General features: G+C 40.1%; 2 protein-coding genes across 2 annotated transcripts; one reads left to right on the top strand and one right to left on the bottom strand.

Annotated features, from left to right (window-relative positions):
* Positions 1 to 193: 193 nt before the first annotated feature.
* LOC136261585 (small ribosomal subunit protein eS24-like) lies at positions 194 to 1,579 on the bottom strand. Its single transcript, XM_066055613.1, has 5 exons — positions 1,488 to 1,579; positions 1,267 to 1,332; positions 489 to 698; positions 330 to 440; positions 194 to 273 (listed from the first exon to the last, which is right to left on the bottom strand). Exons 1-5 carry the CDS (start codon positions 1,488 to 1,490, stop codon positions 271 to 273), a joined length of 393 nt encoding a protein of 130 aa, XP_065911685.1. The 5' UTR covers positions 1,491 to 1,579; the 3' UTR covers positions 194 to 270.
* On the top strand, positions 1,542 to 15,242 carry LOC136261572 (sorting nexin-17-like). The gene is made up of 15 exons (XM_066055597.1): positions 1,542 to 1,683; positions 2,083 to 2,157; positions 2,725 to 2,842; positions 2,893 to 2,957; positions 4,103 to 4,213; positions 9,243 to 9,336; positions 9,386 to 9,479; positions 9,531 to 9,600; positions 9,647 to 9,739; positions 10,593 to 10,796; positions 10,995 to 11,153; positions 11,554 to 11,680; positions 11,949 to 12,070; positions 13,012 to 13,251; positions 15,028 to 15,242. Exons 1-15 carry the CDS (start codon positions 1,627 to 1,629, stop codon positions 15,115 to 15,117), a joined length of 1,719 nt encoding a protein of 572 aa, XP_065911669.1. The 5' UTR covers positions 1,542 to 1,626; the 3' UTR covers positions 15,118 to 15,242.
* Positions 15,243 to 15,353: the final 111 nt, after the last annotated feature.

Below are 15,353 nucleotides of genomic sequence, written 5' to 3' on the forward strand. Positions count from 1 at the left end.
GTGAAATTTCGATCTGCTAATAGAATCCAGAATCTTGTGCTTTGTTGTACTTTTCACCCAACAATTGATATGATCTCAGCATCATATATCTCATACCAATGATCACAATTCTTGATCCTGGCCACAAGTGTATTAACTGGCAGTATGCAAGTCACTACCCTTATTCATTGATAGCTAAAAAACATCCAGCAAATTGAATTGGTATTCACACTTAATAAAAATGTGACATATTTTTTGCAAATATTATAATAATAAAGTTCTGAGGTCTCATCACTGAAATAGGAAAACAAAACTAATATACACAAAACTGTGAAAATTGTTCAACTAACTTTTTTCCCAGATCCAACCTTCGCTTTTTTCGTGCCTCGCACTTTCTTCTGTCTGTTTTTTCTTTCCTTTCTTTGCTTCCTCGTAGCCTTTGGTTTCTCATACAACCCATCCTATTAAATTACACGATACAACAAGACAGCCAAACAGCACTAACTAACTCTAGCCAGCCTGTATCTTGGCTCATTCTTCTTCAAGTAATCCATAGAATCATATATTAGAGCAAATCCTGTTGATTTACCACCACCATATTGTGTTCTGAAGCCAAAACACACAACCAAGTCTGCCTGAGTCTTGTATTCTTGTGCCAGTCGCTTGCGTAGATCAGCCTTAGGGACATTAGGCTTATCTGGGTGTATCACATCAACTACCTATATAGTACAGAAATGATATTGTTGAAATGCAATGTACAAATTATTATAAGATTATTCGGTTAAAAGTTTCTGTTCTAACTACTGATGTCGGTAGTCTAGTAACTGTTAGTAGTTATAGGTGTCAACCCTGGCTATACAAACTCATAGGGGTGGCCTCAAGATGTTGCTTAGGTTTGGGATAAATTGTGCTGGATATAGACAAGTCTCTGAATTAGTGTTTCCTGTCATCAAGGGCAGACCAATCAAGTTGTTGCAACATACTTACCAGTTTCAATCAGTCATGTCACTGACAGTGTGGTGCCAAATGGCACATGTGTATTCCAACTCGTAAGACTTATTTTTTAAAACCTGGGCTTGTGGGCTAGATGAACTGCCCATGACTCTTGTACAGCGAGTTCTTTATTTTTTACTTGGATAATTTTGCTGTATGAAGCCAAGTACTGAGTAAAATTTGAATATTAACTCGACACACCAGGATATAGAATCTATATGAACCCACAATCACATAGTATCAGTGCCACGTGGCAGTACCATTCAACTATAAGGTACGAACAGTGATGCATACCATTTGTCTTCTTTGAAGAAGGCGGTTAGTAATGAACTTTCTAGTCCTTATCGTCACTCCGTCACTCTACAACCAGAAGGACCAACAATCACCTTACAACGAGCAACAACGACCTCACAACGAACACGACATTAAAATACATCAATAAACAACAATAGCACAAGATCACAACGACAAGAAAGTAAAGCGATTAATTTATAGTAGAAGGATTGCCTGCTCACCATCTTATCTTCACTTCGACACGATACTGAGCGGTAGAAAAGGTACGGAGAAATACGAATTTCTAATTCCGTTCCACAATAGACTTCGGATACTAATCAGTATACTATACATAGGAAGAAAATACACCACTCGTGAAGGATGTTTATTGCGATTCACAGAGTGACGGATGCACAGGACGATAAAGGCATTTATAAGGTAAGCACACATCTCACACGGTTAGTTAGCTTATCGTGTGAAAAATTTTAATCTCTAAACACGTACAAAACAAACGCCTTCAGAGCAGCATAATGCGGCTGGCACACCTATGTAAGTTTTGCAGATTTATCCGACGCGTTAATAGCCACGCCTTACACTCCATTTCATGTGTAATGTCCCCACTTGATGTGATAATTGGTTGGTAGCATGGAGGTATTTCTTGGTGATTCCTTCCCTGATTAGTGATGTATACTATCTTTGCCTGCAGCAATACAACTCAGTTTAGAGATGGGTTAATTCTACCAGCTAGGTAGTCACTCCAAATTTAATTACACACTGTTGTTGGTTGATAATCTACTTGTGGTGCAAGTCAAGCTTGACATTGTATTGTTATTGTAGGTGTATGATGTATACGTTGATGGCACGTTCCACTGCTCAGTACGATACAGTCAACTATTAATTCTTCAAGAAGAGGTAATGTTGTCAACCCAGAGGTAGGACATACGTTACTATTGCATGAGTCTCAATAGTTGTAATACAAAACCAGCAAACACTGAAGTTTAGATGATGCTTCACATCAGCTTCAAGAAAATGTACTTTGTTTTGAAAGAACCTGTTAGGCACTCAAAACAGTGATTTTTTGCTATTTTGCCAAGAAATCCGGGTCCCTTACAAAACAAATGTTATCTCAATACCCTCTAAGTCCTGTTAACTTCATTGATGTTTTGTACTGCAATTATTGATACTCACATGATGGTAATACACAATGCACGTCCTATCCCTCTGTGTCCACCACTGGGGAATCTTTACACCAGAAGAGAGGTGGTCCATTATTCCATTGTTAATGTTTTATAAACCATGAGTCATAATAAAACTAGTGTTAGAGCTTGTACTTTCTTCTTGTAAGTTACTCCTTGAGCAACAATTATTGATAATGATGACATATTTTCAAACATCATAGTTTGTAAAATAATTAGTTCTGCTAGATACAGTGACAGATATTTAACAATTCATGTAACTTGCAACACTTATTATAATTAGCTGAAGAAAAATTTTGATACTACTAAATTACCATCATTTCCTGGCAAGAAGTTGCTTGGCTTGTCACAAGTTGCACAAGAAGAGAGACGGTATGCACTGGAGAAGTACCTACAGCAAGGTAGCAACAGTATTGTGTAAGTGTGTGTTAGTTTGTGTGTACCCCTGCAGCTAGTCAAGATAGTTTGATTGGTAAAAGTGGATTACTACAAAGTTATTTGTTACAGTGTCAACAGGTGTGTTGTGTGTGTGTAGTGTGTGTGTGTGTGTTGTGTGTGTAGTGTGTGTGTTGTGTGTGTGTAGTGTGTGTGTGTAGTGTGTGTGTTGTGTGTGTGTAGTGTGTGGTGTGTGGGTGTGGGTGGGTGGGCGAGCGGGTGGGTGGGCGAGCGGGTGGGCGCGTGCGTACGTGCGAGTGTAGTGTGAGTGTGTATGTGTATGTAGTGCAGTGTTTTACAAAACATTACACAGTCACATTGTAACTAGACAGATGCTAACAACATCGTGGGGCGAGCCTGAGTGAGTTCAGTTGTAGTTGTGCATGGTTGAAGTTTGGGTAGCTACATGTATATGCTATATTGTGTTCTGGTATTTTATAGGTTGAGAAGATTGAGAAAGATTGAAAAAGATAATTTACTAGTTTTAGCACCAAAAGCAGCTATTTCTAACATACTTTACAATTATCCATAGGTCTATGAGATTCTGTCATTTTAGCAATGACACTTGGTTGATTAAACTGTGGAAACTGCAGTGTTGGTAGCACTGGAGTTGAGTAGCACTACCTCTCTACTATATTATGAACTCTTGCCACTACTTCGAGTGTCTAGTTGGGGATTAGTATTGTAAATTGTTCTTCGCTGTTGTAAGATGAAATGATGTTGTTCTGTCAATAAGTGATTTTTTCTGTGTCTGTCATGCTGTTGCCTTGTAGCTCTTCTTAATTTCGCTTGTTCTGGCATTTCTCTTTCCATTTACAATGTAGTAAGTTCCCTGTGACACCCATGGAGCGATTCAGCTCTGCCCGAAAAAAATAAGGAATACGAACATACCAGTCTCATATGGAGAAAAAATAAAAATAATAATTAGCCTTGTATGGAGAGTCAGTAAAACATACCACTTATTGTTCATGTTATGAATGTACATACCAGCCTTATATGGAAGCATTTGTGTATTCTTACAATTGTTTGTGAACGAGACGTATGTACCATCGATTTGCTAGTGTGGGGCTCGCTCAGGCTCTCCCCCAATAATGGCAGAATCCTTGATGGAAGAAAAGGTAATTCTGTATCAACCAAATTTGAAAAATGCTTTTAAAATTATAGTATGCTAGTTCATGTTCAGTCTACCATCATTTTGTGTTGTGTGATATGTATCTACTTTACAGGCTACATGGTCACTACGAAATGACACAGTGGACCTGGAGGTGTTCCTGATGAATGATAAGAGTACTACAGTTAAAGTGAAAGTGACTGACTGCAGTGATGATGTGTTAGAGGTCAGTAAATATCAATGTCTTGGTGAATATAAGTGTCTGGAAGACTTGGTGAATTTGTGTAGTAATTTAGTTCAGTAGGTTTTACCTCAAAGACTTTATTTTGCAAGTAGTAGTATTTATTTTATTTCATATGCTACTTTGGTTTGCTTGATTTTACAACTAGATGATTGTTAGGTTCTGTGAAGCATAGTTACTATATCAGGTGTTACCTAATGGGTCATTGTCACACCAAACACCAAAAAGAGGACAAGCGAAGAAGCATAAAAGTTGCCACTTGAGTTGTCAGTCAAACCCTGCTATTGATTAACCACGTTTTTCTCCTAAACAGCAAGCAGAAATAAATAGTAGCTACAGAACTACACATATAGTACAAAACTACAATATTTAACTGTAAAATCACACACTATGTAACTAGTGCACTACACTTCATCAAAGTCTCCCAAATCACCTAAAAGCTATCACAGTACAACAGTTGTAATAGCAGTAGCCCCCAGGCTATTGCAATGACTGATCCCAGCTCACTGTGGAGTATGGACAAGAAAGAGGAAGAAGAGCAGGGTCCTAAGAAAGGAGGGTTCCAAAACAAATGCCAGATCATGTCAGAATCCTGCCATTTATGCAGAGAATACTACCCAACTGGAAAGTAACACAAGTATTGGTCGAATGAAGACATTCAGTAGTTTAATGAAGGTGTAATTAACATTAAAGCTACTGGAAGATCATCACATTCAATTATTGCTGGTACCAGCAAACTGAACTAGTCACCTATGACATTTTTACTGCGTGGTATTGTGCAGGCTTTCTAAGCAGTACATGAGGACAATGTATTAGTGAGTTATCCATGGCCAGAATAAAATGTGTCAGTTGCATAGCTTGTACGATCATCTCCGAGATAACCACCATATTGTACATGGGTTCAGGCATGCTGCTATTCTTAAACTGTGGAGATGACACTTTTCATCTGTTAGCCTCAGTATGTACTATAACAGTGAGTTAGAAAACTCTACGTAATATTTCCTTTGATGTCTAAGTCCAATAGAAACCTGTGGTGAGGTTGCTAGATAGTTACTAACCTGTAGTTTTGTCGGTGGTTGTTTACTACATTCATCAAATGAAAATCGACAAAGCCAAAAATAAAATGTCCTTACTGTTAGCTTAATTTCTGGACAAGACAAGCATCATTAGCGTTCAGCTAGGCGTTCAATAGCAATGTCTGGCCGGCTGAATGCTTCGGTGTGGCACTGGCACAGCAAACTTGAAGGATAAATCTGAGGATAAATCTTGATGCTAGCACTCACAATTTGCTTCTTAATAGCTTACTTTCTGGACAAGACAAGCGTCTTTCTAGCTCGGCATAGTAACTACTTGATACTGTCATGCAACGATTATGAATGTCACGTCGGTGCAGTGGCACTGACCACAATCAACTCGACTTAACTCAGTGCTAGCATGCACAATTTGCTACTTTCTCTCAACGTAGGAAATTTTCTAAATCACTAATGGGTCATCAAGGTTACTACGCTATTCAGAGACCTGAGGACGATGTGGGTGAGACTACACACAAACTTATTTTTTGAGGCTGCAAAAAACTAATACTTAGACAATATCATCTGATTCATAACCACCACTAGCTACTAGTATTCATTGTGTGTATTGGACCATTTTTATCTGTATGGCAAAAAGCAGTGCTACATTTATCTGTGAGGAGACCAACATGATTGTATACTTGGACGTGTGTGCCTGCCTGTCTGTCTGTATGAGGTATGCACAATATTTTGAAGCTGCCACAAAAAAAAACATCTAACGATTGCAACATTTATGCTAGCAAAAACACTGGTTTGTAATTAACCATAATTGATTCTTAAAACATGAAAACTTTGTAGAACTTTGTATAATAATATTATGTTTGCACGTGTCTTGGTTACGAGTTCAGTAGTCAACAGAAATCAGCAAAATATAACCTTCATACAAATCTTCAAATCATTTTGGACTTTGTTAATGCTGAAAATATTTTCATACCTTGTCATGGTCCTTAGTAATAGTGCCACGAAAAATTATTGGTGCCACGCCTGGGCAATTATAATGAAGTTAAAGACAAACTGGCCCCGTACTGCCGTGAATTGATAACACTCACCTGATGTAATAGTGAAGAGACAAGAAAAACCAGTAAAGTTAGTGAGGTATGGCCACCACTCTAAGTCTAGACCCATAATGAGGATTGCCCATACATAAAACTAGTTTATATAAGAATTATGTCACCGTTGTGAATCCTTTTTACCATATTATCTACTTGAGCTCTTTCAATTTAACTTGGAACACAAGCCACACCCCCACATCCCACAGTAGCAGTGTTTTCTTGCTCCAATGACTCTGCACGTATTTGCATCATCACAAAACAAGAACAAACTACACATCCTTGATAGACTGCACAGTAAGTGCCCCACTACTGTACTGTCACACTGTACTGCCACACTGTACTACCACACTGTACTGTCACACTGTACTGTCACACTGTACTGCCACACTGTACTACCACACTGTACTGCCACACTGTACTACCACACTGTACTGCCACACTGTACTGCCACACTGTACTGCCACACTGTACTACCACACTGTACTGCCACACTGTACTACCACACTGTACTGCCACACTGTACTACCACACTGTACTGCCACACTGTACTGCCACACTGTACTACCACACTGTACTACTACACTGTACTGCCACACTGTACTTCCACACTGTACTGTCACACTGTACTGCCACACTGTACTACCACACTGTACTACCACACTGTACTGCCACACTGTACTGTCACACTGTACTGCCACACTGTACTGTCACACTGTACTGCCACACTGTACTGTCACACTGTACTGCCACACTGTACTACCACACTGTACTGTCACACTGTACTGCCACACTGTACTGCCACACTGTACTGTCACACTGTACTGCCACACTGTACTGTCACACTGTACTGTCACACTGTACTGCCACACTGTACTACCACACTGTACTGTCACACTGTACTGTCACACTGTACTGCCACACTGTACTGTCACACTGTACTGTCACACTGTACTGCCACACTGTACTACCACACTGTACTACCACACTGTACTGTCACACTGTACTACTACACTGTACTGTCACACTGTGCTACCACACTGTACTACCACACTGTACTGTCACACTGTACTGTCACACTGTGCTACTACACTGTACTGTCACACTGTACTACTACACTGTACTGTCACTGTACTGCCACACTGTACTGTCACACTGTACTACTACACTGTACTGCCACACTGTACTGTCACACTGTACTGTCACACTGTACTACCACACTGTACTACCACACTGTACTGTCACACTGTACTGTCACACTGTACTGCCACACTGTACTACCACACTGTACTGTCACACTGTACTGTCACACTGTACTGTCACACTGTACTACTACACTGTACTGTCACACTGTACTGTCACACTATACTGCCACACTGTACTGTCACACTGTACTGCCACACTGTACTACCACACTGTACTGTCACACTGTACTGTCACACTGTACTGCCACACTGTACTACCACACTGTACTGTCACACTGTACTGTCACACTGTACTGTCACACTGTACTGTCACACTGTACTACTACACTGTACTGTCACACTGTACTGTCACACTGTACTGCCACACTGTACTGTCACACTGTACTGTCACACTGTACTGTCACACTGTACTGCCACACTGTACTGCCACACTGTACTGTCACACTGTACTGCCACACTGTACTACCACACTGTACTACCACACTGTACTGTCACACTGTACTACCACACTGTACTGTCACACTGTACTACCACACTGTACTACCACACTGTACTGCCACACTGTACTGTCACACTGTACTACCACACTGTACTGTCACACTGTACTACCACACTGTACTGCCACACTGTACTGTCACACTGTACTACCACACTGTACTGTCACACTGTACTGCCACACTGTACTGCCACACTGTACTGTCACACTGTATTGCCACACTGTACTGTCACACTGTACTGTCACACTGTACTGCCACACTGTACTACCACACTGTACTGTCACACTGTACTGCCACACTGTACTACCACACTGTACTGTCACACTGTACTGCCACACTGTACTACCACACTGTACTGTCACACTGTACTGCCACACTGTACTACCACACTGTACTGTCACACTGTACTGCCACACTGTACTACCACACTATACTGTCACACTGTACTGCCACACTGTACTACCACACTGTACTGTCACACTGTACTGCCACACTGTACTACCACACTGTACTGTCACACTGTACTGCCACACTGTACTACCACACTGTACTGCCACACTGTACTGCCACACTGTACTACCACACTGTACTGTCACACTGTACTGCCACACTGTACTACTACACTGTACTGCCACACTGTACTGTCACACTGTGCTACTACACTGTACTGTCACACTGTACTACCACACTGTACTGTCACACTGTACTGCCACACTGTACTACCACACTGTACTGTCACACTGTACTACCACACTGTACTACCACACTGTACTGTCACACTGTACTGCCACACTGTACTACTACACTGTACTGCCACACTGTACTACCACACTGTACTGTCACACTGTACTACCACACTGTACTACTACACTGTACTGCCACACTGTACTGCCACACTGTACTGTCACACTGTACTGCCACACTGTACTACTACACTGTACTGTCACACTGTACTGTCACACTGTACTGTCACACTGTACTGCCACACTGTACTGCCACAGCATACTTGTTCCCCAGATGCTATGCATACAAGAACTCATTCTCATTTCTCATATATTTAAAAATTATGTCAATTTTTTTACAGAGAACTGCGTTCATGTGTCACACTTTTAAGATTTGTGATAAAATTATTAACACAGTAAACCTGTTATATGGTAATCAGCTCACATGATCCTTTTATTATTGTGTTTCAGAAAGTTGCTAAGAAAATTGAACTTCTTGAAGATTTCACTTACTACTTTGCCCTCTTCTTTGACAAGTATGATGAAGCCAGCAAATCTTGGCAAGGTTGTGACTTGTCTAAAATATTTACTAATTACGATATTGTATATCACAGCAATACGATACTGTCAACCATTTGAATCACCCTACGCCACTCTAAATTATTCTTTGGATGATGGCAAACAGTACAGGATTAGTATCCGAAAGGCGTAAGTGCACCACTAGGGTTGTGTCAATACAATAATGATATGATCTGTCAGATTCTGGAACAATCAGTACATTGACAATCTATTGACTGATCGGACTGCTAGAAATCTACTCTACGTAGAAGTGAGCATTAATATTGCTTGTGTAGTAAGGCTATTGTGTGTGTTAGGCTATAGCTTCATTGGATGGGCATAACTTGGAGGCTTCCCCACAAGTGAGAACTAGTCTGTCAACATTGCAGTCTAAAGGATCAAAGAAAGAGGTAAGGTGTACTACTACATCTACTACATCAAGACTTGATGTACTGTTACGTCAAGACTGGATGTACTGTTATGTCAAGACTTGATGTACTGTTATGTCAAGACTTGATGTACTACTACATCAAGACTTGATGTACTATTATGTCAAGACTTGAGGTACTACTACATCAAGACTTGATGTACTGCTACATATAATTATTAATGACTGTTGTACTAGGGTGACTGCTCTGTTAGGGTATCTCGAGCTTGAATTTTATAGCAAGCTTTCTGCCAAGTGCATATAGTGCCGGACATCATGACTTTCCAAAAACGCTAAGTGCTATATCAATGATTATATTCCCCACCTGTACAAGTTTCATTGACATTGACCAAACCCACATGAAGTTACGGCATCACAAACATAGAACACAACTTTTGCAATTTATGATGTCCAGCAACTACTAGAACTGAACATTTACTGTGACTGCTATATTAGGGTGACTGTTCTAATAGAGTATTTCAGTCTTGATCTATAAGTCACACACTATACAAACACCTTATAAGGTATACTGCAAGTAATGGTTTGCTGTCATGGACTATGGATCTTATTAAGCTTACTGGCTAATAGATGGTATCACTGAGGCTTCCTGTGTCTTCAAATTTACAGGGAAGATTACAGCGTTGTACGTTCATTTTATTGTTTGTGTTGATAGTGGATAATGTAGCTATGGGGCAGCTACGAGGCCCCTATGAAGTGGGGCCCAGGGCTAAATTCCCCAGTTGCCTCCCCTCCCCCCCACAAGTGTGTGTATCTATCTGTCTGTAGAGTATACTGTGTGGGTAGTGTGTCACTTTGTTATTATTGTGTTGGTCTAGTTCATGGAGTTGATGCGTACAGTCCCCCAATATGGATACATTCAGATCAACAACATAACCATCAGTCATCCTGAAGAAGGTTGTACCGGTTTCCTGAGGATTGGAGAGGACAATATGGTGGTCTACACTGAGAAAGCTACTAACACTTATCAAGTATACAAGTATAAAGTACAGAGGATCAAGTGCTGGAAAGTGTCAACACTTGTGAGTCTTCCTATAACTTGTACATTCTCAGCCATATTACCTGTTAATGTGGACCAGATGTAAAACTGTGGTGTATATATAGGACATGACTGAAGAGCAACATTTGTACACCTTCTTAGCTTAGTAGTTTTGACAAAACTTGTTTGTGGTAGACTTAACTGTACTCCACTCTGACAATATGTTTTGCTCATGTGTTAGGATGATCTGTCAGTTCAACTATCCTTTAATTACTTGCTGTCCAAGGACTCGTTGGACTGGATATACATCACAGGTCCACACACCATCTACTTGTCCATGTTACTGCAGTCCGTCGTATCGGAATTGATTATGAATATGAAGCAGGGAAGAATCAAAAAGGTGTGTAACCCCCATCATGTTAAGAGTTATACACACAGTAACCTGTCATGTTAAGGGTTATACACACAGTAACCCGTCATGTTAAGAGTTGTACACACAGTAACCTATCATGTTAAGAGTTGTACACACAGTAACCCGTCATGTTAAGAGTTATACACACAGTAACCCGTCATGTTAAAGGTTATACACACAGTAACCCGTCATGTTAAGAGTTGTACACATAGTAACCCATCATGTTAAGAGTTATACACACAGTAACCCATCATGTTAAGAGTTATACACACAGTAACCCATCATGTTAAGAGTTATACACATAGTAACCCATCATGTTAAGAGTTATACACACAGTAACCCCGTCATGTTAAGAGTTATACACACATCATGTTATACTCACATCTAGCCCGGTGATGAACGCAGAGATCACAGATCATGGGATATTCCTCCTGTGAAACATGTCCACAAGTATCCTAAGACATTGTTAGTTGGGGAGGAACGCCAAAGGGAACCTCAAGCTTCCAATCACTTAAGTAAGTTGCCACACGTGTGACTGTTTGGTCATTATTAGCTTCTCATCCCCACTCATGTGTTATTTTCCTTACTATCATTAATTTGCTACCATAACTGTATTCTTCACTATTAATAACTCTTGCTGTTACTATTAATAACTCTTGCTGTTAAGTTAGTAACAGTGTTACAGCAAGCAATCTACTTATTGTGATATTTTATTACCGTTGTCGATGAGAAACTAATTTCCTACAACTTTCTGTAAATGATTTTTACTTGGTTTACTTACAGCAAACGGCACCACAAATGGTGGCACATCACCCGCAGCAGTAGCAGCGTCATCTTCTACAAGGACATTATCCACTGATAGTGACAACACTGATCATACTCAACCAACTACCACCAAACTACTAGTAAGGACAATGAACTGGTTGTCATGAGCCCTCGTTGTTCCATTACAACTTCTGTTGCTCTAAATAATTAGAACAATTTTGGGTGAGTATGGTGGAAGTGTGTTGCAGCAAATGTGTGAAAAAAAGTGAATTATCACATAACAGAGGGAGGGCATGTTCACTATGGTTTGCTTAGTAGCAGGAACTGCACACTATAGTCCCTAGTGTATATTTTCTTGTAAATCCTGGTCATCTTGCTTGGAGCATTTATCTCAAGTACTGAAACCACTTTAATTTTCAGTGATCAGACTATCAGTGAGTGTTCATGTATGATATTATCTAAGTTCAAAGGGGAAGTCTGCTTGATTTTCCTTATATGGCAATAAAGCACACTGTGTGAACGTGACACAACCATAAACACAACCCACAGAGGCACTGAAATGACCACAATTACTGGCAAAGCTGTCAACAAGAAATTAACAACAAACAAAATGGTGACTTACACAAATGTTTGAACCTTTTCTGCATTGTTGGCCACACTTACGAGCAATGATTAGATAGGTAGTCAAACTGTCCATTATGTTAGCCGTCCAAGCCATTCTCCTGTATGTCCCAACAAATTGTGATCTCTGGATCTCAAACTGTGTGATAGCTAAACATCAATTACCACAAATTGACCTTCTGCTAATCACAAGTAGGTATTAGTTTTCTTACTGTCATTGTACAATTGTGCGCTATGAAATATATTGTACTTTGCAGTGCCAACATGTGTTGGTATTTTGTAATAAAATTTACTGTATGGCCAATTATACTTGTTATCAGTTATCACACTGTGGCAAGTGCAATACAGAAAATATAACACGAGGGTGTGGTCAAAACTCAAGAGACTTGTTCACCTTGTGCTATATTTGGCTCAATCACATGTACATCATATGGTTATCACATGTTTTATTTACATGCAGGATGAAGATGATGACACATTCAGGACAGACAAAGTCACCACACAAAATGGCGGAGTGACCAGACAACCTAGTGTTACCAGCTCACATGACACAGCTACTGGACGTGGGTCAAGCAGCACCCGTGCTGGAGGAATGGCTCGGGAGAGCAGCAGTGTTGGAGGCGAGGCTCGAGAGAGTAGATTAAGTACCAGTTCTGCTAGAGGCTCCACAAGTAGTGGCAGTAAAGTCAGTGAAGTAAAGGTCAGTGATGTACAGTGAGTTGCATGGAGCACTGTTAGTAGAACTAACCAAAGTTCTTCTGCAAGTCCTACAGAGCAAATGATTACCAGTTATGCAGCAAAATGCAGTAGAGATTACGTCTAAAGTAACTGGATGATCATAGCCTACAGACATGTATTAGGATCATTAATGAATGAAGTATAAAAATTGGGAGTTTTCATGGTGACAACTGAACGTACATGTCATTCTATATAAATAAAGCAGTGGGTGGCTGAAGGTTAAGAGACAATATTGATGATTACCTGCTTAATGAGCAATGTGACTGAAAGTCCCTACTTGTCGTTTGAGGTTAACGTGTTTGCATGGTCAGACCATTTTCCCCTCTAGTTTGGGTCACTTTCCCCTCTAGTTTGGGTCACTTTCCCCCTCTAGTTTGGGTCACTTTCCCCCTCTAGTTTGGGTCACTTTCCCCCTCTAGTTTGGGTCACTTTCCCCCTCTAGTTTGGGTCACTTTCCCCCTCTAGTTTGGGTCACTTTCCCCCTCTAGTTTGGGTCACTTTCCCCCTCTAGTTTGGGTCACTTTCCCCCTCTAGTTTGGGTCACTTTCCCCTCTAGTTTGGGTCACTTTCCCCTCTAGTTTGGGTCACTTTCCCCTCTAGTTTGGGTGGAAGAAAACTAGGCATACAGACTGGCCTAGCAGGCCATAAAGCAGAGAAGTGTGTGGTTCACCTTGTGGGTAACAAGATACAGAGATGCCAACCTCTGAACAATTTTAGGAGTGAGACCTCAAACACTACCAGCAATGTGGACCAGACTCAAGTGCAGCTCCAGGATTTTTGGTAGTGAAGACCAAAAAAAAAAAAAAAAGGTCGCTGCATGTTCTAAGTAAAAAAATAAGCACAGGTCTGCCCAATTTTAAGCACAGAGCTAATTACGAAGCAGATCAGGTGTGAGAAATGCGTGAGAACTAAGCTGAAAGAGTAAGAAACAGAGGGTTAGGCGTGAGAGCGTGAGATTACTATCCAAAGAGTGAGACTCACGCCTAATGCATGAGAGTTGGCATGTCTGAAGATAGTACATCTGAACTTGAATTCTCCTTCCCAAGATGGTATAATATCATTTCTACACCACCATCAGACCAACACAACTTTCTTGTCAGTTTCAAGTGTATAACATTACCTTGTGTTGTTGGAATGATTTGTTGACAATCCAAAACTGTGAACTGGTAAAAGCAGTCTGCACATAAGGAGTAAAAGCTAAATGAAGTCTGCATTAAACTTCTGCACAGGTGAACTTTGCTCTGAGGTGGTTTCTTTTTGGCAGTCTGAAATATGGGTGTGGCAACTCTCATCACACTTTGTGAATTACCTTCCTTTCGAGTTTAACAACTGAAAAACAATGGTGCAGGCCTCGTAGACTACCAGAAATAGCTTTAAGTTAAAAGGGCCTTCGAGTTGAAAGGGGGCAGTCCCTTACTTAGCTACATGTAGGGCAGCCTTTTGGCTCTGTTGAGAGAAAAGTACGATAGGCGAACTATGCAACAGTTGAGAAGATACTTCTGTGTGTAATATTTGCTTAAAGTGGTTAGTTTGAATAGGGTTTCCTCAGCAGTGCATAGCAACGTAATTAGATAATTACAAATAATTCACTAATTATGAAATATTAAATTACAATAAGTTATTAATGTGATAGTTCTGTATGCATTATTACAAATACATTGTTGAGGCTATAGCTAGCTGTATGGCACCTGGTATTTAAGAGTAAGACAGCATCGATATCAACTTGTTATCTTATTAGAAAAAGAAAAGGAAGTCAGTTAAAGATGATGATGATGATGCAGGAATTGAGAATGAGGTATTTTCTACTATCAGTGAAGAAGATCTTTGAACATTATAGTCAAACTGTTTTGTATGTTTGTCTTTTGTAGAAAGTGTTTATAATGTACAGTTTGTGTTTAATCACATGAGTGATAAAATGCCTTCTACAAAATAAAATGATATGGAACATGTTAATAGTTCATGTGAAGTTGTGTCCAATCTTGTAACACTTCACTTGTCGATTAATATCAACAAGTGAATGTCCCTTGACAATAATCTGTAATAATTTTATTATATAATCTGGTT

This window comes from Dysidea avara, chromosome 7 (assembly GCF_963678975.1).
Source record: "Dysidea avara chromosome 7, odDysAvar1.4, whole genome shotgun sequence".
In the NCBI taxonomy this organism is placed as follows: domain Eukaryota; kingdom Metazoa; phylum Porifera; class Demospongiae; order Dictyoceratida; family Dysideidae; genus Dysidea; species Dysidea avara.

Excerpts from the sequence above, each read along its gene's own strand:
- LOC136261572 (XM_066055597.1), top strand. The coding sequence starts at position 1,627 with ATGTTTATTGCGATTCACAGAGTGACGGATGCACAGGACGATAAAGGC. Across the intron at positions 2,958-4,102 it reads ATTTGTTACAGTGTCAACAG|GCTACATGGTCACTACGAAA; the intron begins GTGTGTTGTGTG and ends TCTACTTTACAG. Across the intron at positions 9,601-9,646 it reads GAAATCTACTCTACGTAGAA|GCTATAGCTTCATTGGATGG; the intron begins GTGAGCATTAAT and ends TGTGTGTGTTAG.
- LOC136261585 (XM_066055613.1), bottom strand. Across the intron at positions 699-1,266 it reads TTCTTCAAAGAAGACAAATG|GTAGTTGATGTGATACACCC; the intron begins GTATGCATCACT and ends TGTACTATATAG. Across the intron at positions 441-488 it reads CAAGATACAGGCTGGCTAGA|GATGGGTTGTATGAGAAACC; the intron begins GTTAGTTAGTGC and ends GTAATTTAATAG.